Below are 26132 nucleotides of genomic sequence, written 5' to 3' on the forward strand. Positions count from 1 at the left end.
GCAGTTATACAGCCACTACTCAAGCCAGTAGGATGAGGTCCGCTTGTCACCATGTGTTGTTCCCCGTCACTGTTACACTGTCCAGAGTCACAAAACATGTATCCCTGACAGGAATTTGGGACAACTGTTTAAACCTACTGCTTGAAACTATGTATCACAAGAGGCCAGTAGTCTATCAAAGTGTAGTGCCAGTCAAAAAGCACATTTGATATATCTAATTTTAGTAAATTTCTCAATTTTTTTTTTATCCAGTTCACACGATTTTGTGTCTATGTTATGTTGAAACAAGCCATAACATAGACACAAACATAGATGGTGTTTAAACGATGGACAAAACTACTGTCACCCATTAAGTTTGTGGACTCCATATTTTTGACTCTTAAAGCACCAGGTTTTGAGGTTATTTATAGAAAAAAGAATGTAGTACTCATAAATATACACAGATTACTGTGTAATTACGTCTTCCTTCTATAGGATGAACTTGTGGAGTGGACACTGGTACAGGGAAGCCGCCATCTTGCCCTGCTGTTTTGAATACTGTGGTTGAGATCGACATCACCCTTCAGACTCATGTTTTACATACATGGCTAGACATTTCCAAAGGAGAAAAAACTCATAGGCGTTCATTTTTAATTCATCATCCGATAAGATATGAAGGATCACACCTGTGTTTTATCATCTGATAAGGGGTCCGCTTCATCAGATAAGTGGGAACATGGAGGAAAGACACAACGCGACAGGGGTCTGGATAAAACGTCATCCTCTTTGTCCTCACCTCAAGCCTAAAATCTGGGCTCTAACACACAAAAATGTGCATTAACATACAATTACTTATTGTCAGCAGTTTAAACATGTGACACTCCCATCTCTTGACAGCTGACAATGAGGCGGCTAACAACAACAACAGCTGGTTATAAGCTAACATTATGCCAGCTTCTTGAATGTCCTAAAAGTTGCACCAGCTAACAGTAGCTAACAGAGGCTAACTGATGCTAACAACAACAAACACAGGAACGCTTACAAACAGAAAAGTTGAGGAGATCCTCAAAAACTCACCTCAGTATTGATGTCAATGGTCACAGGTGAGCGCCAGTGACTCATCAACCCATATTATACTTTTTTTACAGCCCTTATGAGTAGTGTTCTTGGTATTTGAACGTGTTGCTTGAGCATGTGAGAGTACATTGGCTTTATTTACTTGCCTAGTGATTCGCTTCACTAATGGTTTTTAGTTTCAGTAATAAACCTTAAGTTTTTTAATCTGACCTTACTGGCTTTGGGCTCATTTATGTTACCTCCCCTCTCGCCTAGCTGAGCCGGGTCGTAACATCGTCTAAATTAAATAGATGCACTCAGAGTGTTTGGGTGACTGGGAGGTAAAAATGTAAAATACAGATATCAGTATTTGTTTAACCCATAAACTTTTATTGCTAAGTGCTGATAATATTTAAATATGTAAAAATATAGTGTTCACAGAAATGTTTTTAAATGCAGAAGAAACAGATTTATACACAGAAGAAATGGCCACAGCCTAAATGTACTGTAAATGTAATGTTTCTGATCTCTTTTGAGTGAGTGCTTTTTTGGACCATATTTAGACCAGAAGATGCCGTGCTACGTTATCAGCTAATGCTAGGAGTGTGGAGGTATTAGTTAGCTAGATACATCCATTAACTTGAGTATATTGCACAAATTCACATATCTACTAATCAAAGAAACAAAGTCAGAATACCATAATTTCTCTCACCAGACCTTCTTCTTGCCTTTTGGATGGGCTGCAGCACACATTAGGCCATATTATTTGTCAGATAATTAAAATGCTATGAACGGCACTAACAGCACAAACATGGTTGAGAGATGTAGCTCAGTGATCTGGATTAGCATGGGTGTGATAGCAGAAAGCTAATGGCAGCAGGTGTTGAAAATCTATAAATAGAAAACATTTTTGCACCAAGCTGTTTTTCAAAAGTGTTTAAAAATTGACGAAGCAGAAGCTTAGACACATACCAACATCTCACTTCTGACACCTATGATTGTTTTGCCTTTTCTAAAACTGCATTAACTACACTACATTAGAAATGTTTTGGAGACAGTTACAACAATCGAGTCATCATCGCAGATAATAATATTGGAAGGGACTGAACTATGCTAACCTGATATCATTGGTCAGCAAATAAAATGTGCCATTTTTTATAGATTTTGTTTTGCTGAATCCAAGCTTTAAAAAATAAAGAAGACTGGTACTCCAAGGATATGTACCTGTGTGCACCTATGTACTATGTTTATATGAGTTTTAATCATTCTGTAACATTTGTCTACTTATCATTTTATGGTAATATCATATAGTATACTTGACTTTTTCTTCCTTATGGAATAATTTTTTAAAAATCTATATAAAAAAGAGATAATATAGAACATTTTTAGAAAATATAACACTTTATTTAACAATGTAGGAGAAAACCTTGGTGACTGTTACGTATGTTGAACCTGACATGTGAAAAAACATATTATTGACATGATGATGAAATGTTTTTAAAAATTTTAAAAACATAAAGATGTTATTTATTGCTAGAGTCATTTCAACAGTCCATTCAAATTCGGTTTACATCCACCAATGTCTTTAAAGTCAACTTAATGATTATTGGTCCAAAACGGACAAAAGGCCTTATAAACTATGATTCAAGTAATGTATATAGTGTGGCTTATATTGTCAACATGTTGAATGTACCATATAAAGATTTAAATTATGATGTCATCTGACCTCTCCTTCAAGGTCAAATAAGGTCAAACTTTCATAAAATGGTTTTTATCTTTAAAATGATGCTGTTTTTGTTTGAACTGGCAACATTTAGGAAATAACACTGCTATATGCAGACTCTAAATCTCATATAATTCGCATCCAAATATCATGTTACCTTTGACCTCTGACCTCACTTTAACATTTCACATCTGCCTTTCTTTCAAGTTGAACCTAGAATGTGTTGTGTTTAAAGAAAGTATGTTTAAGAGAAAAAGAATGAGGTGCCAAGTTAGAAATATACTGTAGTATAATATCATATAACAAACTCAAGTCATTCATGTCCAGCCTTTTTAAAAATCAATACAAATTCCTACCCCTAAATAATCATATGCTCCAACATGCGTCCTCCTCTATATGTATTCAAAGTAAACATCAGTCATGCTACTCTTACTTGATTTTTACTGCATTGCTAACGTCTTAAAGTAAGTTAAAAAAAACAAACCAACCAAATGAAAAACCAAAACCAAATGAATCTATACTAAATGCAATCCTTGTGAGCTGCCTGGTTTTGGTGAAGGGTTTTTTTTTAATATACTTTCAAAAACACGTAACCATATTTTGCAGCCCTGCATATTTCCTGCTAGAAGAGTAAAATCAAAGTCTGAGTAGAGATGAAAAGCTCAGATTTGAAACTTGACAGCTGCATTTCATGCTCGTTAAAGTTCCAGCTCATAAGATCCCAACTTCATCAAGACCAGATGACACTGAATTACATTTATTCCACCGTACATTTGGAGTTTTAATAACTTCTGCTTTCAGTTAAAGAGTTTATAATGTAAAATCAAATGTAAAACTCCAGGTCATGCAAACTCTCTAATGCAGACACGTCCTCCAACCCTTAGCTCACTTGATGACTGTTTATTCTTTCAGTTTTTCCTGTAAAAAAGCATCATTTGCTTTGCAGAGGGAAGAAAGTTGGGGACTATTTTCAGCTGCAGAAAAAGACAGCAGTGGGAAGAAACATGTGTGACTGAGTGAAAGTAAACTGCAGTCACTTAGTGAAATGATGTGACTCACTGATTCATTTTTAATAGTTTGTTAAAAAGAACGAAGTCCTGTGGTGCAGAGAAGTAATATATCATGCTCAGTTTGGCTCATTTAGGAGGATAAATTCACTGTTGGTTTTGGGCTCTTCTGGTCTTTTCGCTTTTTTCAGATAAAATAAAATCCTCAGTTGCTACAAAAGTTTACAAAAGATTACTTGACAGTAATTGTGGCTTGGGGGTAATTTCAATGGAATGTTTAGAGTGAAGGTTTTACTCACTGCTTGGTTGAGTTTCTTTTTGTAAGAACTGGCATTGGCCATGACATCAGTCTGTTTATGTGTGTAAGTGTGTGTCTCTGTGTGTGTGGGTGTGCGAACTGAGTTGGCTGTGCTGCAGATAAAAGTAAAGTCGAGCTTGTCGCTACATCAAAATCACACTGGGGGCGCGAGTTAAGCGCTCAGCTGGCGGACACGCTCGATACCTCAGCTCTCACACTGTGAAACACGGGGTGTTTCGCTATGTGTCTACAGTACGTGTGAGTGAGCGCACACTTGTGTGATCGTCTGCGAGGCAGGCCGAGCTGGTTTTAATAGTTTCCAGAGGTTTGACGCGTGTCAGCCAATAAAAACACAAGCACCTAGAAAAGTTGAGCAATTCAGTTCCTGTGTTCACCAGGTTATCAATGCTACGAGTGCCAAAGACCTGACCTGTTCTGCTGGTTGTGTTTGCAAGGATACTGTACTGCGATAATACTTTCACACGCATCTATCCTGTACGAGCCACAGGAAACACAGTAGAAAGAGGTGAGTCAGTGAAACTAAACATAAGCTGCTAAACATGACATCTGATCCATAAATGTCCACAATCAAAGTGGAGAAAGCCCTACAAGCCAGTAATGAAAAAAATCACCTCTTTATTACAGTTTTTGGACTAATGAAGCACAACTAACAGTAAAACACTGGAACGCCAGTAAATTCAGAATTCCTACCAGTGGTCCAGTATTCCCTTTCTTTCTCCCTCCTCTTTTTTACGACAGACGCAGATGAAACCGGAGAGTGAATAACAATACTTTGGGTCTTAGTTAAATACAGGATCAGTAAAACATACCCAGCCTGGCCTCTGTGATGGTCTGGGCGAGCCAAAAAGCCTCCCGATTTCCCCTTTGCAGGCCCACAACACACACAGATCTCGCTCGTAATGAAGGGTTTCTGTTTGGCTGCTTTTTTGTTTGTTTTTTTAGAGGGAACCCCTATGGAACAATGTATAGATTATATATGTACTAAGAACGTGTGTCTCAAATATAAGCAGAGACATGGGTCGAGGGTGGATGTCAGCCTTTATAGTGTTTGCATATCTTCTTTTATGCTCAGCAAGTTAAATATTTTCCATAGGGCTGTTGTGCAGCAGTAAAAAGTGCTTATCCACTTGCACTGTAACACCAAAGATGTTTAAACAGGCTCATAACGTCCCTGTCAGACATGCAGTAATAAATAATTGCAGCATTAATCAACAGATGCCAAACAAACAGTTATAATGAAACGCAACTGTGAAAAATCTTCTTGTGGTTTGCAAAATCTGTCTTTATTTACATGGCATAGAACATACAGAAACCACAAACTATGTTATAAATAGCCACAGGAAGTGATTTCACCACATCAGGCAACTACAGCCAAGTTTAATATAAATTCATGCAAAACAAAAAACCACGCTCATGTAAACAGCTGTCTAAACCTTTCCATTAGCTGTCACTGCATGATTACAAAGGAAAAACTCTATTCCTTATTAGTTAGCACCGATCAATTTTATGTCTCTCGCACAGCGCACACACAGTACAGTAATAATGAATGCAGATGTACTCCAATGCAACTGTGCAATATTATGTCATTAATAATAGTGGTTTCTGAGGTTACACAGACCTCATTATTTTCTTTCATCGGTATGAAAAGCTGTGTTTGACTATGACATTTGTTTAATGAGCCAGTTTAACCAGTATGCTATGATGAGTGTTTGTGGAGGTGTTTAGCGTTTACAGTGGTTTCTAAGTTTCTGTTACTGTAAATGTTTAAGGTAGCAAAGGAAGACTTCATGTTCAAAAGTATTAATGTCGAAGATAAAACATGTCTTTCATGCCAACAAAAACAGAAACGGGCTTTGTAACAGTTAAAAGTCCTTATTAAAAAATAATCTGTGAGATTTTTTGGGTGGTCTTGCATGCACTGAACTAATCCAGAAAATGTCTTTTATGATATCTAGGCGTGAGCCCACAGCTTGCCCTTTTTTGAGTCAGTCCAGTTTTGGTTTGACTTTCTAACTTTCCCATGGGCATTTTTCTTATTCTTAAAGGCCACTGTTCTTTGCATTAAGTATATTAAGCAGGTGCTTGGAGGGTGCTGAGGAGTGTGCTTATAGATATTTGAAATTTGCGTCACTTGGGGATTTCCTAACAGTGATATCTAAATTGTAATGTTTGCATGTTTTGCATGGTGTCACTTTTCTTTTTCACTCTAAAATAGTACAGAAAAAACACTATACCTGCTTAAGACATTAAAACAAATAATAATACCAAATAAAATAAATGTAGTATTTCACCCCAGCTCCTCTGAAACTCTTAAACTCAAGATTAGGTTTACATAACTCACAGCTCAAAATAAACCTCAGGTAACTTATACTGGGTCTCAGTAGAATCCCTCAATATATCGACTGCTTCACAGAAGTCATTGCTCATCTTACTTTAAGGCCACACTTCTTTTAGAGTCAGAAAATAAAGGTGGTAACTGGAACCAAATATGGCTCTTCTGCAATGCCCTGAAATAACAAAAGAGTGGTTAGGCACCCTCAGTGGTACTTCAAAGAGGAGCTACTGTGCAGCAGCCAGAGTTGTGGGCCTAAGATGGCACAGACATGCGATAATCATAAAAATGCAAAAGCAGGGGGAAAACTACAAAACTGAGCATTTAGATCAATTTGAAGACTGAACTTTTAGGCCAAGTACATCGTGCACATACTTATTCTACTATTTGACTCTTTCTGTAATATATGACAATGCAACAGCATGACAGAAATGAAGGAAAAGCATACAGTAGTCAACTTTATATACTAACAAATTTCAAGAAAGTGCTGACCAAACGTTTGCATGCTACTATTGTTTCATAAATAGTAGAAATCTTAATAAACTGTAAGAATTAAGAGAAGAAAAAAAGTTAAGATAGTCTGTGCGATGACATGTTCAGCAGAACGTTGTTAAAAGTATTTCCTGCAGTGTAACCTGCATACAAGTGCAACATTGTGTGACAGGAAAACAAAACAAAACAATGCATTGTTATAGAGGACCAAAAATCAAAACACTTAAAAACCAGTTAGAGAGGGGAAAAAATGAAGACTTGATGTATGTATGATCTCCCCGATGTGAGTGTGTGCGCGTCGTTGGATCAGCTTCTTTATGATTGTTGCAGTTTTCAGTTAAAAAAAAAACAACAAAAAAGGCTACCAGGAAGTCCAGCTTGTGGCCTGTGAAATTTACAGCCTTGTTTTTATTAGAGGTGAAGCTCAGATACAATAGTTGGGTGAACAGAAGTGTGCGTGTGGCCACTGGTCAGTATGTGGTGAGAGGTAGGAGGTGCTGAATGTAGACAATGGGGTGGTGTAATGGGGTATTTTTAACCGCTGTGCTAACTACGCTGAAATGACTTCTACGTCATTTGCTGTCTCGAGCCACACAATCTGTCTACTCATACCTGTGTCACTTTTTGGGGACATATAAGAGTGACTATTGTATCACTAATCTGCCCCTACCTGTTTGTGCCCCTCACTTTCTATCTATACAGCTATTCAGACTTGCATTCACAAACTACAGCCGTGCTGGAAGTTAATTCAGTAGTTTGTACTGGGAGAAGCAGTCAGTAACTCACAGCAGATGTAGTCTGTGTGTGTTCTCGCAGACAACGCAGCCCAGGACAGACTAGTAAACAACATCTACAGCATTATAAATCTTATGTTTGATCTTGAACATCTTTTGATCATCATTGGGTACCTGACCAATGATGAAACCCAGACAAAGACTCAAGGATCTTTCCCGGAGAGAGATGCTGAATTCCCCCAAAACATCATCAACAATCATCATCTGTCTTTTCCCGAGCAGCCGAGCATGCCCACGCTCCCCTTGTGTGGAAGTGAAGGGAGCTCCAGAGTCTGACCCTTTGGTGGAGAGTGTTGGTGGGCTGCTGGCGGGCCTGTATTTGAAAAAGTTTGAATAAATCTCACAGAGACCGTTTAGTAATTCTCATGACTCACCCCAACCACACAGCCTGTCATGCATCCCTCCCCCGCCCACGCCCACTCTTTTTCTCTCCTTTTCTTCCCATATGGGGGAATGCTCTTTTTGCTCTTTATTCCACTCTGGCCTCCAAGATGAACTCATCTCAAAAACCACTACTCTGTGAACAAAACGAGCTTTCATAAAACTGCCCCTTCACATGTCACCCCTCCGAACAGCTAATATGGAAAAAAATACATATGGATTAAAACATGAGCGAACCAGTCACTGAGCAGGGCACCAAAGTCTCAGTGGAGCACACTGTCACCGTGGAAACATCTCAAATGTCAGCCTTTCAGTTTCGATCTACAACTTTACGTTTTTCTATTTCGCTCATGAAACCGACATGGGATTACGTCATCGTTGGTTCGGGTTTGACTACAGAATCGTTAGAGTTAAAAAACTTCTCGCAGAGGAACCCTATTAGGCAAGAATGCCCTTTTATCAAAGGTGACCCCATGACTTTCTGAGGCTTATCAGAGAATGCAGAAAACCAAGGGGGTAAAAGGTGGAAGGTTAAATGTTGAAATGTAGGAATGTGGCGACCGGTAGAAGGAAATGTCTGAGAAGTGGAACATGAGGGGAAACAAAGCCTCCATGGTTTGTGGGAGGATTGGAGGCTGCGGCGTTGTTACCGAGAAACACAGCATGGTAAAACACAGAAAAGGACGAGACGATCTGAGTTTCAAGCAACAGCTCTACAGTTTTTTCGTCTTGCTGCGAGTGTAGCTGACAAGACTCTTTTATGAGTCTTTTATGAGTCCAGCCAGGAGAAGATTAGCTTAAAGTCCAGAGATACGCAGGCAGCTGAACAAAAATGATAAATGGTTTTATGGGGTGATTTGTGGGCAAGAACTTCCTGGAGTCCTTTTTCTTGTGCCTGTTACCTTCCGGTTACTTCATGAAATAATCTGCCATGCTAATCTGTTGTGAGTGTTTGTATTTATAAAGCAAAAAGTGGTTACCGTTGGTTGCACAACCACATTTTTTGCACATATGAGAGGGGTGTCGCTCATTGTCTAAAGCCCTGTTTCCTGTGGGACCGCTGTGTAATGGGCAACCTCAGGAAATCATTGTATTAAGTAATAGTGCAATATGCAATGATTCCACACAAACCATGGAGAAAATAGACTGTACAGGGTAATAGTTATGTAGCCATAGTGACATCACCTGTTTCTGGACTCTGTAACTTAAAGCCTCAATGTTTGCAAATTGGTCCCTAATGCTTATTTTATGCTATCGCATTAGAAGAGGTGTTTTCTAGAACACCAGGAACAGGAGACAAAAATATATCAAAGATTTTCTTTAAAAAAAAATACAGTATAAAAAGTGCAGGCTTTTTATAGAGCTGAACTAAAATGCAGTGGACACTATCATTTTAGTTCAGCTCTTTGAATGCTAGGTCTCCCCTTATGGCCACGGTTCACTGATAGCCGTGGAGATAACAACAGCACATGCAAGAGCGGCCAACAGACCGGTTGCACCACATATTTTTAATAGTGACCCCATCTGACACCTCTGCAGCCATCTGAAACCACCCACAGACTGAAGTAAACACGTTTGGTTGAGAGTAAAGTGCTAACTTATCTGCAAATCTTTGCTCATAAGCGGCAACCCAATGACGGCTCACTTTACCGCGGTCAAAATCTGTGCGTAGACATATTTGCCAATTACTGCTAAGTAACTAAATAATACACTACTTAAATTTTACCCACCCAAACTAAAGCAAAAACGTCTTGAACAGGCTGTAAGTTCATTAAAAATCTTCAAAAAGCTACAAATGCAGTTGGCAGGGGCAGTTCAGTATCTCCAATTAGCCAATGCAAGGCTTAGCAGACAGCTACTGGATAGGCTACAGGTCACATCACTGATGCTCAAGTTGTGGAAAGAGCAAGTCTAAATTCATTAGAAGAGCGAAATGCTTGAGGATGATGAGATGGATGAAGGTGTCACTGAGTAAGGAACACTGTGCTGCAATTATTGCCTGCAGACATTAGTAAGACAGCGTAACCTGTGATATGTTAGCAAGATAGTAAAAAATGGTATTTCTTTCCTCTTAATCTTATAACAAAAACAGGTGTGTTTACGGCTGCCAGTTGGTTTACAGCGGAAGGGCAAGAAGGTGTTTTCATAATCAAACGGCTTTTACACCTTCCAGTGTGTAAAAAAAAGTTTGCAGACTTTGACACCCTTATATAACCAAAGAATTGAGCTTTCTAACATGAGCTGGTGCTATAAATGGGTAACCAAGTAACCTCTTAATGCACAGCTCATTCAACCTGTTGGGGCTCGTGTTGGGGGTAGAGTCGGGTTAACACTAATGACTTTTTCTAGACTTTTTTGCCTGTTTGAAATACTCAAATGAAAAATATGTAACGCCAAAATTAATGTATGAGATCTCATATATAAGGTAACTTCTAGATTCTTATTTGCAGTTTCAAAATTAATATATTGGGCCTTTTTAAACTGGTATGACTGTTTACTTGTAGGACTTGCTGAACAACATAAATTACCACTGTTGTTTATTTAGGATCATTTAGAAATGGCAGCTCCATCATCTGTGATGTCGGACAAGCAAATAAAGATTCGAATTGAGTTCAGCTCATTGATGTGGCTCCACAACAGTCCCAGTCAGCGCTTATCAACTCTGAACAATTTTCCCAGAAGAAATCTTTTTAACAGACAGACATGAGAAAGGTCCTGATCCTCTCGTGCAAACAAAAGCTCTGAAAGGCCTTAGGGTAACTGCAAACAAAACAAAAGGCAGGCCAATGCAATAAGCCATGCAAGTGAAAGTGACCCAAACTATTGAGATTCAAATGGCAGAAAAAGCAGCTTTTTTCACTAATGAGGTGTTACGCTTGGCTTCAACAATGCCGCTCAGACTGTTTGCCATTAACCCTCTCAAGGCAGGCGTTGCCGATTTGCAACAGTTAAAAACTAAGAACCTGATTACCCCACATACATATTTTATGAGTTTTTTTTACTCAGAAGTACGACTGCAGGACTTGGCTGTGCATTAGCAACAAAAAGTTTAATTTGAGCCTGAGAGGGTTAAATATAAATACAAAGCTAATTCTTCATGCAGGCCAAGACAGTGGAGTGGTCAGCTAAAGTTCCCTTCTGCATAGCTCAGTTTCATTCATACCACTGTGGAGTTCAGTAAACACAGCTGCAAGCGAGCTGAGACAAAGTTGTGAATAAGGAGAAAATGACAGATAATTTTTCTGCAGCTCGTCTAGCTTTACGGTGAGAATTGGTGGAGGTTTACATAGTAAATGAGGATGTTTGTGTTTTCATATGGACATAACTAACTTTCACATATGCTCCGTATAATGTCTAATCAGAATGGTCCCAAAAGGCAGCCTCTTCCTGTGTTTATTTATGCCAGAAAATCCCCACTGACCATATCAACTTCAACCAACAAAGCTTTTCCGCCTCCTGACTCTGAAGACTTGGGAATAAATTGAAAAATGTGAGAAATAAAATAGTGCATTTTGCTCTGCAGAGGCCTTCAGTTTTGCTTCAACAAGGAGGAAAGGGTTTAACAGTTCTGCCTAAAAATAACAAACATGGGCTGAATAGAAGCAAAGCATTATTAGATGATCAGCTCTGCTGAAAGAATTTCTATGCTGTGTAATGCACACTCTATGTAAATGTCACTTTTTGCACCAATCAGATGCCAACTTTAAAGACTCCAATCAGTCTGCATGCAGTTGGTAAGCACAATTAGATTAAATGCAGAACTAATTACCATGCAAAGTATCCTGTGGCCATGATTGGGTTTGAGGTGTGAGGAGACTGAACAGAAACACACAACATGGAAGCAGGCTTGTAGAAACACATCCAGTTTTTACATATGTTCTTCCTATTTCTCCTTATTGGGAGCTCAAAGCATGGATGTTGCCTGGGACAGCTGCACATGGAACAGTGTGGCAGTTAAGCTGGACAGAGACAGGCTATTTCTAGGGCTCCCATAAATCTCTGGCAGCACCAACAATGCTGGACATTTGAGTTTATACAGCTCTGGTTTGTTTCCCTCGTTCTTTCTTTTCTTTTGTAATAGTCCTGTGTTGTAGTTTTTCCATATATTCCCTGCAGATTCAGATTGATTTATTTGCAAACAGACAGGAGGAGCAAAATCTTGACCTTAGAGTCAACTCAACTGTTGAGAAATGTAGACAAAAAACACACAAGACAAGAACTGGGACACAAAGCATACGCAACTAAGATAAATACATAACTTAGGAATTCCAAGATGAAGAATGCCAAAAGAATAGATACTAACAGACAGAGCTAATTTATGGACACATTCTTTTCTGAAGTGATGTGATATCCAGTCAGCAGCTGCATATGAATCTTTAATGCTCAATGTGATCTTTTATTTTCTTGCAATCCTTTCAGCCTTTCAGCAATGTCCTTTAGAAATGTTATTGTAATTGCTAATCTTAAATTAATTTACAAAAGCTTACATAATCAGGCTCCTTAGTGGCCTTGTGGCTCCTCTTTGGGTTTGTGAATGCTTGGGAACATCTGTTGGAAACTCCCAGGTGCCGTTATGGAAATCCTCTATTTACCCATATTCACAGTATCAACTGTCATGCTGAAAAATGCTAAAAACATATTTGTCAATGAGACACTTTCCAGATTTTCCTGCATAGTGGATCAAAATCTGATGTCACTGTTCTGTGTTCATATATCGATCAGTTTTAATAAGATCTCCAACACCACTGACCGAAATGAAGCCCAAACCATGACAGAGCCGTGTTTTACAGATGGCTGTGGACACTCACTGTTGTGCCTCTCTCCTCACCTCTTTTGTATTTATCGACAAGATTTGAACCTGTTTTTTTTACAGTTTGAATTCAACTCTCCATAAGACCTGTTGCCACTTATTTTTAGTCCAGCGCTTTTGTAATGTCTAATGTGGCATACCTCAGCCTTTCTCCCTGTTTCCCGTCCTTAAGACTGACTTCTTGACAGCCACCCTTCCACTGAGACCATTTCTGATGAGGCTTCATTCTTTAAATGGATCAACTGAAGGTCTAGACGCATCTCTCAGGTCCTGTTTCGGTCTTTTGTCTGTTTCTTAAGGACATAACGTTTTCAGCTATCTGGTGATGCCCACCACTTCCTCTTTTGTCCTCCACTTCTCCAGGTTCCTGAAGTTTTTAAAGATACACTGCACATCAAGCTGAGATATGCCAATATTTCATTTTCTAGCTTTTTGAGGATCAGTTTTTGGTACAAATACTTTTTTATGTTTGTCTAAATTGGCATTTTTATAGATTCATCTAAAAACAATTGGAACAAATTATGAGTTTTTGTGGGAGGCTGCTTGTCACAAATTTCCTAAAGATACAATTAAAAATCTGTTCTTTCCTAAGTTATTTGTTTTGTGCAGACACAACACTGGTTAGTCCTTTGTATTAAGTGCCTTTTTAATGCTCAAATGCTTCATAGGTCAGTGTTAAGTGACTTAACAAACAACAGAGCTTTTCTGTGAAAATGGTCAGGTCCAAGGACTGGACAGAAAACGAGTTTTAAATAAGCCCGGAGAGCTTTTGCGCCAGACAGCCAGTCTGATGAGATGAGAAAGTCTGGCTCTTTGTTAGCAAAGTATAAAGAAATGGGGGCTCAGAACTTTTGCACAGCCTATATGCTTTAAAAGCTTAACAGGATACAGGTTTTTATGTCTTGTGTTAGGACATAAATGCTAAAATATATATAATGGCTAATATGAAGCATTAATACTAAAGTAGCACCAAAAAACAAAGATTTCTTTTTACTGGAGATGCTGGTGATGAATTCCTGCTGTTATATCAGTCGGTGCACCTTCATATCTTGGTCAATCACACTAACAATCACAATAACCACATCACTCGCAGTTTATCTCGTGCTGGAAAAAGTATCTGCTCCCTCATAAGAGTGGGGGTAAAAAACAACCTTACTAATGGGTTTTTAAGAACTGCAATGTTCCTTGTACAGTATCCACACTCCTGACCCACAAAGAACTCTGCATCTAATCTTAAATGAAACTAGTGACTCTGCCCATCTGCTCTTCATAGTGAGATAAGAACCACTCTCATATCTGTTGCCAAACCTAACTGCAGGTCGGAGCAGGTTTGCATAGCACACTTCAACTAAAGCTCATAGATTTAGAAACTACATCTTGTTTGGATCACTGCAAAATACAGCAGCGACTCTGGGAAGCTAATGCTCAAGGGGAAAAATATATATATATAGTAACGCAGATTCAATTACTTCACTAATGAGCCTGTCTTAGTTGTCTTATGTTTTCTTATTTAAAGCGCACTGCATCTCTACATTACAAAAAGCACTAACTTTAGAATTAGAGGGGTGTGAATTCCTTTCATTGCGTTCACTAAATAACATTAAAGGCATCTGTGTGTTGTGTTAGCATAAGGTGAGAATCTCATTTCGAGGTGTGATTTTTGCACCACCAGTGTGCCACCAGTAACTTGTCAGCGCAGTGAGAGCAACAGGTTTTCATAGTGCGTTAACACAATCATCGTGAAAGAGGTGTTTTATAAAGTGTGTGAAAAACCACTTTCGTTTCTGATGTGAAATAAATAAAAGAGAAACAAACGCTTTAACAATATTTACTTCAAACATATGCGCAAAAAAATATTTACGTCCCAAAACACTGACTTTAAGTGATTTGATTGCATGTCAATTTAATTTAATGTTATATTTAATAAAATCTTGTCAAATGAAATTTACGTGATTGGTGTACACTCAGCTTATGTTTTAATGATGAAGTACTTGAATAAACAAACCCTTTGACTTCATATATTTCAGCTGCATCTTACTCAAATTGATTGCTTCATGTTTGTGAGGCCAAACAATCATTTTCAGTCAGAGATAAACAGAGCAAAGCAGACGGTGTTCAAAACAGCAGCAGCAAATCTAAAGGGAGCTATCACGACAAAAGCAGGACTGACTGACTTCCTTTCTGCAAGTGCTTTAACGTCACAGGAAAACATCAGCCCGAGCTTGGCGGTTTGGACAGAACATACCAAACACAGAAAGCCTCCACAGGCAGAGAGACGGCTGGGTGGGTCACGACTGGTCACTCTGCTGCTAAAAAGCCTGCCTGTGGCCTGAGGGAGGAAGGGCTGAAGGAGCAGCTCCCTACTGTGGGAAAAAAAGGAAAAGAAGACAGAGCAGAAAGCCCTGCTGTCGTTGGCTTTGTGTGTTAACTAATCAGTGGCAGCACAGTGAGAACTTGTCACAGTGTCACTACGGGGGTCTAACTGCCATTTGACTGACAAGGCTCACAAGGAGAGCTTCAGCCTGGTTATCACTGGGTGGGCTTTAGGAAGCAGGGGAAGAGATAAGTCAGGGGCACCGTTCGACTGCAGCCCAGGCAGACACCAACTGCATGATCACTTAAGGCGGTTAAAAGAGTCCCCAGACCAGCAGGTGTGCAACTGATGAGGCTGGAATAAGAGAATGACAAATAAAGCCTGTATTAGTTATTTTAGACCCTAAATTCTGCAGCCAAAGGCCACTTAAGGCCTCATTAACCTCTAAAATTAGTCATTCAAATCTGGAAATGAGTAAGATGCACTAAGAGTTGTTTGCACGTCAATCTGTAGTCACAGCGTGGCTTCACCGTGTGTCATCTCCGACCAGTGACTTCATCTGTGTTTTTCTCAAGGATATCCCTCTCCTTTCGAGGCACAATGAAGCAGCTTCCTGTTTAGAGAGTCCAGTCCTTTGCTCACCCACCCTCACATTGCACAAAGTCCACTCCTCCTGGGGTTTTGGGAATGATACGCTTTCATTATTGTAAAGAAAACAATCAATTAGTGAATTCATAAAGCTGAAAAAAGAGTGAAGTGAAGTCTATTTATTTCAAAACCTTCCCGATGAAAGCTGCCCTCTGTTTGGAGACGCAGCTCAGAATGAAGATGAAGAGCCACGGGACTCATACTGCTGGTTGCTCAGTCTACAGAACATCAAAATGACATTTAGCTTCCAATTATTTGAAGAAGACGCTTGATTTCAAGTTCCTTGTTTTATTTTTGATTTAAAGGAAATAGCTGTAAACCTTGCATGTTTGGTGGTTTTTGTGCTTAAGAAGAAAAAATTAAGCATAAGTAAGCTGGTTTCTGTCATCTGTAGCTGGCAGTCACTTCAGGAAATGCTTGTTAAAATACATTTCATGCAGAGAAGAAAGTTTTTCCCTTTTCTGCAGTTTCAAATCAGTTGAGTGAATGATAGAGGGCTGGATGAAAGGTGTGAGATGTGTGAATTTTAACGGAAGATATTACAAGTTATGGGTTTTTCTCTGTGTTTTGGAAGTGAGTAATGTATGGCAGACACTTAAATGTCTCTATGTACAAACAGTCGGGCTTGTTCAATGACAGAGAAGGACAAAAACTTTGTGTGTGTGTTGAAAACCCATATCAGAGACGAATTATTACTCAAAGCAGAAACATGTTTCTGTCTAAACACATGGTTGAAAGGGATTTTTGTAATGCTTTATAGATGACATGTTGGCCAAAAAAAGAAAAGCTGAGTTTTGATGTGTGAGCTAAAAGATAATTACAGCCGAGGCCTATCTGACCGAGTTATTTTCTGAAATCTGGGGTTTCTGGACTGTTAAACAGATCCAGCTGCACAGAATGACTGTTTTTTCCACTGACAAATTAACTTTGGAGTTTTGAGTTCCCTTTCGGAGTCTCTATTTTTTATGAACTGTGGGGAACTGAGAGAGGAGAGGGCGAGTGAAGGAGAAAATCAGACAAAACCAGAGGAGCAGGACGGAGCCACACTTCCATACACACTTGAAATTAAAAAAAAAATCCACTTGGCAGCTCTGTTACAGCAGCGCGTAGCTGCACCCTGGGGACAAACTGATAAGGTGGAAAAAAAAATCCCACTCTCTTCCTCTTCTTGTGTTGCCGTGAAAACAGAAACAATCTGTCTTAGAGGTGCAATTTATCATAACGGCAAAAACAAACAAACACATATATATACATATATACATATAAAATGAAGGGGTCAGGCAAAAGAGGGAGAAAAAATCTCGTTGAAACAAAGAGTCGTAGACCAACCCACTGCAGCAAGTTCAGTCCTGCCCTCCTCTATTCCCACAGCACAGTCGCGTGTGGCTGTAGTGCGCTGTGATCGCAGAGCCTGCGTCCTCTCCTCCTGCCAAGGGCTCATTTCAAACTCTTACTGGATATTTCAACGTTTTTAAGGTGCGTTAAAGTTTTTATTCTCCAACTTTTTTTTTAGTTTGTTTCTTTTTATTCTGCGTAAAATGTATGACTCGCTTTAAAACTCATCAGTGTAGTTCATTTTGACTTCATATCGTGTGTTGGCCAGCTCTTATTTTACGTATGGCAATTAAGGCTAGACTTAGTTGTTAAATAAATAAATGGCAAAGTAAATGAAATAAAATACAAAAAGCACAGGGTTAATTATGTTATCTATAGGACTTGTAGGTTTGGAAAGGTTAATGCATATTTACGCATGAATGGCAAATGGCTCTCTATGAGCTGGGAGCCACTTTGAAGTTTTTATGTGTAGTAGCGGTGAAAGAAAACATTAATTTAAGAAATTAAAAAGCAGAAAATTATAGCTTCTACTGCAACGAATTAAGGAAAATGATCAATTACAGCTTCCTCGTTATTTCCATTCAAGCTTAAACCATTTCCCCCGATGAATTCATTACAACTATTTTGAAGTTGTTACAGTAAATGGTCATTTCCCGCTGGAGACTTCCTGTCCTCATTAGTCATTAATGTGATTCCAATCGAGTGTAGTCTTTTTATTATTGTTGTTGCATTTTCGAATATTGGAGTTTAAGTGATCCCCTGTTTCCTTTCCTCCGCTGTTTCACGTCTCACGTTTACTTTTTCCTCTTGTTTTATGCAGGTTCGCTATCATCGCCTCCTAGTGCGCGCCCCAAGCATTGAATATTTTGATTTTTGGAGGAAACTTTGTCATACCACAGGAAATCCTAAGTGATAGCATCAAAGGAAGGCTTTCCACCCTGCATATTTAAGTTCCGAAAGAAGAAACAATGCTCAGGTGGAGGACTGTATGACACCTCATCTGTGGATCTAACCTAAAATCAGAAAAGGCAAAGAAAAAAAATCTCTGGGAAACGCAACAACGTGCTGCCTGTGTTGCTGCAGCCCCATCTTTTACCCCGAGGCTTACCTCTGCAACTATGTCTGTGATGTTTAGTGAGTACCAGAACAAGACTATCATCACAGAGCACTACAGGTACGTGGGCAAGCTCGACAATGAGAAGTACCAGCAAGATGGACTCAAACCCGAGGCCATTGCGTTCCTGCTGGTCTGTCTGCTCATTGTTGCAGAAAACGCTGTGGTGCTTCTGGCCATATGGAAGAACAAGAAGTTCCACGTTCCTATGTACTACCTACTGGGCAATCTGACTCTCTCTGACCTGCTCGCAGGCTTCACCTACATGGTGAACATCATTACGTCTGGTGTCCACACATTAAACATGACACCTGTGATGTATTTCCTGCGTGAAGGTGGTGTGTTCATCATGCTGGCCGCCTCCGTCATCAGCCTGCTGGCCATTGCCATCGAGCGCCATGTCACCATGGTGAGGATGAAGCCGTACCAGGGCAATAAACAGGGGCGCATGTTCGCTCTGATTGGAGCGAGCTGGGTGCTGTCTGTATTCCTGGGTGTCCTGCCAGTCCTCGGCTGGCACTGCATGGGTAAACTGGACCAGTGCTCCACAGTCCTGCCACTCTACGCCAAGAGTTACATCCTCTTCTGCATCACCATCTTCAGCGCCATCCTCATGTCCATCGTGGTCCTGTACGTCCGCATCTTCCGCATCGTCAAGGCCAACACTCAACGCCTCGCTTCGGTTCCGCACCGGAAAGGTCTTTACCGCAAGTCCCAGAAGTACATGGCCCTGCTGAAGACAGTCACCATAGTGCTGGGAGTCTTCATCGCATGCTGGTTGCCTCTCTTCATCCTCCTCCTGCTGGATTTCTCCTGCCCAACCGGAAAGTGCAAGGTGCTCCATAAGGCAGACTACTTCCTGGGCATCGCTATGATCAACTCTCTTCTTAACCCCATCATCTACACCCTGACCAGCAAGGACATGAGGAGGGCCATCATCAGGCTGCTCTGCCGACCCTGTCTCATGACAGAAGACGGGCAGGTGAAGAAAATCGGGATGCCCTTCCTGGATTGTAGCACCACTAAGACGCAGACGGATGCAGCTTCACACAGGCTGGAGGGCCTGGACACGACAGTCTCCTCCGGTAACTTTACACCCTCGACGATTAAAGCCATTTATCCTAGGATATCCAGGACATGACACTGTGCCTCGCTCTTGAATTAACACTGACAGCAAGCACTCGGACTAAGAACTTTGCCTCTAGTGTGTGATTCGATTACCCCTTATGAACTAAGACGCATTATCGACTATGCAACAGAAGTTGAAGTTTTGTGTTGTGCACTCTGACATTGTTTCAGTTCTCATCTAAAGAATGTGCAACATGTTTGTGGCGATGTCCAAACAGGGAGAAATACCTTTATAGTTAAGCATTCAGTGTAAAAATATAAACATTTATGTTCACAATTCATATAAAAGTGTGACAGTGACTAACAGAAACATCAGTGCCTTAAATAGTAGCTTTAAGTTTCATGTAGGAAAACAACAACAAAAACAGCATTAGTTTTTTTCTTCCTTTGACTTCTTAACAAGGCCAGTATTCTGATTGAGCACTTAGCAGTGTTTGCACGTACAGAGAAATCAAAGAGTGTGTGCAGATGTTTCACATAAATGCATTTTGATAGAGTGAAACCAAAGCCAAAGCACGAGATTCATCCTTATCTCTCCTCAGCCTGTGTAGCACATAATGATATGTTGTAATAAATGTGGAGCATCCACACCCTGCAAAGCTGCTGCCAAACCCATGTAATTTCTGCCATATGAGTTTCTGGTCAGTGGCAATGCTCAGTAGAGCCCCCCCCCCCCCTTTTCCTCTGCCAACATCATACGCTCAGCGGCCTAGAGGACGTCATACGGGGGGGCTGAGCTGGGTGGTTCGCTGCTTTGGAGGTCCTTTTAACATATGTAGCGACACAAGATGAATACCTAAAAGCAATAAAAGCTGACAGCGGAGGCTTGCAGACGCCTTCTGGGTTTGACAGAGCAGTATGTGGCAGTGAGATGTTTTACTGTGGACTTTGGAGAAAGCTCGAGCTCGTTGTGTTTGATGAAATGATGTAAACTTTTTTTCCCCCCTCAGCTTTAACTGATGCAGCAGTAACAGTAGCGACCGATCACAACCCATCAGAGTGTGTGCAACCTGGTGAATTAATTCTGTAATTATTTTAATACTGTACATTAATGAGAGTAAAATATATATTTACAGTTTTTTGTATACTTTGTAAATACTTCTAACCTACTTGCGTAGTATTTTTTTGTATAATTGTCATTTAAGTTATGATGGTTTTATAAGTGCACTGAATAAAAATATGTGAACGATTTTTACATCGAGGTCTTTGCGTCTTCTAAAGTTTCACAAGTCTCACAAGAGGTCGACATCCTTCCTGTTTCTCGCTACGAAAATATCTACTTATACCTGGCACTTCCTGACATATACAATAGGAAAACAATAAAATTACCAACTCAAGATATAAGAAAAAGTCAGTAATAGACAGGTTTAAAAATGTCACCTCTCTACCACCTACTGTACATGGAGAAAAATGTGAAGTCACGCAATAAATGATGTGCTTGTAGCACTTTGTGTTTGATTCGACACATTTCTGGTACTCTGAGACGAAACAACACCGTTACTTACTAAAGCTGGTCTTAAATTATCACGCCGCTACTTAATTGATACTAAAATACCTAAACTGACCATAAGTGGAGCATTTACCAAGTTACACAGAAGCATCGCTTAAATAATTCGGCAGAACTGAAAGCTCAAATACCTACTCAAACATCATCAAAGGAAAGCTCAAGAATACTACACTGGAACGCGGGCTTAAGTGACAAAACCCCACCTCCATGGAAACCACTTGCCAAAACCACCGAATGATGTGTGCTGAGGCAGAGGTATCGATGAAGTTGCAGAAATAAAAAAACAGAACTGTGCGCTTAATGCTCTGTTTACCGTAAGGAAACCACATTCTGGTAGCTGTGAATTTATGTCTCCCTAAGTCTGTATATGTCATCCTGCCCACTCTAAACCAAACACCATCCTGCAAAGAAAGGGGTGACTTAGTTCTTGTAGAAGAAGGCCTGAGGGTATATAACACAACCCACAGTGTCATGCGTGGGCAACCAGGATACTTTATATTTGAAAATCTTTCTCCTGCTGTAAATGCACAACTTGCTAGTTCAGCAAAGCCACATATAAATGATGCTGGGGGGATTTTAATGGCCTCGTAGTTCATGTTTTACTTTTGAAAAAGAAAAAGAAAGGCCCAACAACAGCCACTGCAGACTGGACATAGAGGGGAAAATTCAAAAAAATAACTAAAGTTGATATTTTTATTTGGATGTTTAAGGTGATCAATAAAAACTAAATAGAGCTAAAATTACAGGATGAGCGTGATTGCCAAATCAAACTAGATTCTGATAATAAAATTACACTGAAAAGTAAAGCTATTAAATTAAATACTAAGACACCCAGTTTATAATAAATTAATTAGACTACCTTGATATGGTGACGTTAATGAAGGGGAAAAAATGAAAACCTTTATTTACTGATTTAACCTCTAAATCTTTTTTTAAATCTGTCAACAGCCTTTTCCTTTAATCTTTAAACTATACAACTCAGTAAAGCAAAATGCCATCTCTAAAGACATTTAGAAAAGCTGTAGATGACACTCTACAGCGACATCTAGTGACCGTCAAACCACTCAGTCTCATCCCATCCTCATTACTGAAACACATTAGACTGAGGGCACCCCGACCAACATTTTAGGCACTAAACAAAAAAGGCACAAATCCAAGGGTGTGACAATTTTAATTTTTAAAAACACGAGAACAGAACACGCACTTCCACAGACAAACAAAAATAACACACTCAACACCTCTGACTACTTCACATCCGTCCTTCGGCTACCACTCGGTGCTGACGAAGCCCCAAAGCTGGTCGCTTACATCAATGCGAGAGCGCGAGGTGGTGTCGATGTTGATGGGGGTTGCCAGGTCTGCACCATAGTGCACTGCAATGTAAGGAAAGAAGCTGATGGTCTGAAGCCACATCAACACCAAACTTCAAGTAGAGAGAAGATGGTACACTAAAAATGAGAAAACATGACTGTACCTCCTTTTAAAATGTTCGCCGGGGTGTCATATTCCCACTTGATCTTGGTTATTAGGTAGTAGACCTGAGCCACGTATCTGTTTAAAAAAAAAAGAGAGAAAAGAAACAAGAATAAACAGAATTCACAAACAGTGCTTCAGATCATCTCTGATTACATGCCTGCACAGTGCAGCGTTTAAAGCTCTTTACAGATATGATAGACATGTAGACAGACATGTTGCCTTTTCTATTTTAACAGGAAGTACCATAAAAGGGTTAGAATATAAAAACAAAAGGAAGTACCGATACCATAAAAAAAAACAAAAAAACAATTGATTAAAAAAAAAAAAAAACCCATCAAGATCTGGTCATAGTGGTAATTATTCAAACTCACAACATTGTTTAAAAAGCATATAAAAAGTGAAATACTCGAGGTGGGAATAATCAGATACAATAATATTGAGATTTTTAACATTCTGGATCTGCTGATTATTGCAGTACCTTACATTGTGATTTAGCACCTTTTTCAACTGCAAATGATGTGCTCAAAGTTAAACTTTGTCAGTTTTATCCAATGCGATAAAACTGAAGTTCTCTCCCTTCAGTTATTTTTTGCTGAAAGATGATATTATCAAACATACCAACACTGACACTCAAACCTGCCATTAGACAGCATCAGTCTGCAATCAGTCTGATACTGAATGGGGTCAAGCTGGCAATTACATGCAATCTATTTCTGATAATACACCAATTAATTGTAATACAACTTCAAAAATCACTGTTGCTGTCTACATAGACAAATTCACATTTAACAAAAATTGATATTTAATTATTGCAGTGAGCAATCTGTATTTAGAAATCAGATAGTTATCTGCAAACCTTCAACAATCTCTCTGAGTGACTGCGGTCAGTCCAAGTCAGAGTGCAACTGTTTGGAGAAAGGTTGCCCCCTATCAGGTGAACCGTGCAATCGCAACTCAGTCACCACAAGTTGCAGAATGCGAAAAAAAATCAATAGGAAGTCAACGACATAGACGTAAGAACACTGCTGTTGTGTGACTCAGCCATTAGATTGCTCTGAAATAGGAGGTAGCTTTGCCAAGCTAAGTGTAACCAGTGTTGATTTAATGCAAGTTTGCTCAGCCAACATTATACCAGGTGGTGCATGAGATGAGCCCTCTTATTTGTCATACTCCCTGACTATTTTAATTTATTATTTATTAAAATGTTCTTTGTAAAGCCTTAATTCAATAGCTGATATAAGCATATTCAAACTTTGATCATTCATATCCAGTATGCATAATAAGAAATGCTGTTTACTCCAGAGCTGTCAAAAGCCCGGGCAACATTAAAAGGCAACCGTTTGGAGAAGCACAGCAGTTACAAAAACAGTCAACTGGAAGTGCAGGTTTGCAGCAAATTCAGAGGAAAGATTTCCACAAACACCCACAGGCAACAAACTCACTTCCTCTTCCATTTAACTTTATCAAAACTTTGATTATTGTCATAACTGATTATTTGTTAATCCTGACTGTCAAGATGTGTCTTCATTGCATTAAATATTTGACAGTAAAGTGATTTTTTTTAAATCACCTTTAATGGTTGAATATTGTAATGCTAAATAAAAAGGTAAACAGAAATTATTTTTGCAGAGGTCTGTGCACATCTCTGGCAACTACAGGCATGCCTGCTGCTTTTTTTCCTCTCTCTGTGATATTTATAGGGCAATGCTGATGCTAGAATGCAACAACAAAACAAAAAAAAACCCTGATGTTCACACTTTGCTCTATGTGCAGCCTGTTAGGCATGCACAGCACAGTGAGATTGTGACATAAAGCTGGTGTGTCAGGCAAGATGAATTTTATGATCATGTTTTTGCTGTTTGGGGTGATCTCTGCTCGTGAAAAACAATGATTTACTTAGCTACCTCAGCAACTAAGGTCAAAGAAACACATGCTCACAGTTCTAATCTCATGCTTGCTTATGCATTAATGTGACTTTTTTTGGAATGACTGCATAACTGAACCACCACTACCATCCATCTGTGCAAGTCAAACACACATTAAAAAGTGAACTTTCCAGACCATGAGAACCATTTCTGAGAATTCAATAACTTAAACATGACTTAAGAACCATCTCACATCCATCCTGATAAAAAAGTTGAAAGAATTTAAAGAAAAATCCCAGAATTAAAAAATATCCAGATTGTCTTCACTGTTCACACTGAATGTTGTTGTAACATGTAAAGTTGAGAGCATCTGCACTTTTACTGTTGATGCACAACTGCACACACATATATTCTTAGACTTGTCTAAATCTTATTTGAGATGAAACCCGTACCACACTCACACTGCTGAAGGGATGACCTCGGTGGTGTCTTCTTCGACTTCACTCTGAAGAATCTCGAGCTCATTTTCAGCGTTTCTCAGACTTTCCAACTCTTTTTGAAGAAACCTGGAGGAGGGTTCAGGATAAAATGGACTTGTTTTATAGCCGTTTTTCTTCACGACAAACACACCTATAAAAAAGGATACTGTAATTCTGAGTCAGTGATCTGGCTCTTCGCTGTGCACTGCCTCAGCTGCTCCTCCAAGCTCTCCAGCTCCTTCTCCCTTCGCATCTTCTCCTGTTCCATGTCCAACAGCCTCTGACCTGCATTCTCTTCAATCTGAGCCAAATCTGAGGATGGAGGACAGCGACACACAGAGGGAATACAATGAAGTTTTTCTGACACAGACAGTTTACACGAGTGCCACAAAATTTCACAGCCTTCCCTTTGGATTCATGTGCCCATGAAAATGCACACGATGGTGTAAAAGGAACAAACGGGCTGTTTGCTTACCTTTTAAAATCTGTGTGACAATCTTCGCTGTTTCTGTGTGTTGATCAAAAAGAGCCTGATGCTCATCTTTCAGTCCTTTCAGTTTGTCAGGCTGACTGCTGTTGATGAATCCCACCAAAGCCTCCCCAGTCTCCTCCAAGTCTTGAAATTTATGACCTTGAGCCATAGTGGGCAGCTAGAAAGCAAAGAAGATACTACATTAAAGTGAAAACATGTCGGCTAATGCTGTGAAAGAGTTTATGAAGACTCATTAAGCTTCAGGGGTAAACATGCAACTGTGAGAAACACCCAGATGAGTTAGTCTGACTGTGTAATAACACAAAGTAAAGTTTGAGTATCTTGATAATTCCGTTTAACAAGGGGAGGAGATTATTTTCGCTCTTGGACATACGTTCCTGTTACAAACTGTACGTTAAAAAGTTTAGAAAACATTACTTTCCATTTTAAGCGCTATAGGTGAAATTTTAAGGCCCATAAAGACTTGTTTACGTTTACGAATCAAAGCTTCCTTTGAACGGTAGTTGCGTATCAAGCTAGCATGCTCTAAAAATGCTAACAAACACAGTACGAGTGCCCAACAATATCCTCCAGGGTATGTCAATCAAGTAACAACAGGGCTATGGAAAGAAGAAGCATGTTTTGAGGTCAAATTAGAACAGTAAACATACCGACTAGCACTCCTCCAGGATTCAAATTCATCCGCTGAGCGCGCCGCTTCTTTTCTTCTTCGTTGGTAGTAGCCTGACTTTCAGACCGGCCTTAAGCTCATACCGCCCCCTAATGTACACCAGTCAAATGACAAAACATGTGAGGACTACTTGACTTTACAGAAATTCCTGTTGTAATTTTACTTTAAATTTCCCACTTTAAGTGATTTTAACACGCTGGTTAATCATTT

The 26132-nt window shown here is 39.6% G+C and overlaps 2 protein-coding genes and 1 long non-coding RNA gene across 4 annotated transcripts in view; 1 reads left to right on the forward strand and 2 right to left on the reverse strand.

Annotated features, from left to right (window-relative positions):
* Positions 1–13172, reverse strand: part of LOC308410833 — a 70439-nt gene extending 57267 nt beyond the window's left edge. Inside the window, exon 1 of the long non-coding RNA XR_013974272.1 lies at positions 13034–13172. This is a non-coding gene — a long non-coding RNA (uncharacterized lncRNA). The remainder of the gene's footprint in view (positions 1–13033) is intronic.
* A 3992-nt stretch (positions 13173–17164) lies between these two features.
* s1pr5a (sphingosine-1-phosphate receptor 5a) lies at positions 17165–20114 on the forward strand. The gene is made up of 2 exons (XM_080905556.1): positions 17165–17331; positions 18011–20114. The coding sequence occupies exon 2, from the start codon at positions 18309–18311 to the stop codon at positions 19443–19445; it is 1137 nt and encodes a 378-aa protein (XP_080761682.1). The 5' UTR covers positions 17165–17331; positions 18011–18308; the 3' UTR covers positions 19446–20114.
* A 1977-nt stretch (positions 20115–22091) lies between these two features.
* On the reverse strand, positions 22092–26037 carry spc24 (SPC24 component of NDC80 kinetochore complex). Of its 2 annotated transcripts, none has more exons than XM_080905772.1 (6): positions 25903–26037; positions 25235–25409; positions 24927–25071; positions 24742–24846; positions 22414–22490; positions 22092–22312 (listed from the first exon to the last, which is right to left on the reverse strand). In XM_080905772.1, exons 2-6 carry the CDS (start codon positions 25398–25400, stop codon positions 22206–22208), a joined length of 600 nt encoding a protein of 199 aa, XP_080761898.1. In that variant the 5' UTR covers positions 25401–25409; positions 25903–26037; the 3' UTR covers positions 22092–22205. The 2 variants fall into 2 exon arrangements, with proteins under 2 accessions (XP_080761898.1, XP_080761899.1); XM_080905773.1 differs by lacking the exon at positions 25903–26037 and adding an exon at positions 25809–25827.
* Between the last annotated feature and the right edge of the window lie 95 nt (positions 26038–26132).

The sequence above is a fragment of the Rhamphochromis sp. 'chilingali' genome (assembly GCF_963969265.1).
Source record: "Rhamphochromis sp. 'chilingali' genome assembly, chromosome: 15".
NCBI classification, from domain to species: domain Eukaryota; kingdom Metazoa; phylum Chordata; class Actinopteri; order Cichliformes; family Cichlidae; genus Rhamphochromis; species Rhamphochromis sp. 'chilingali'.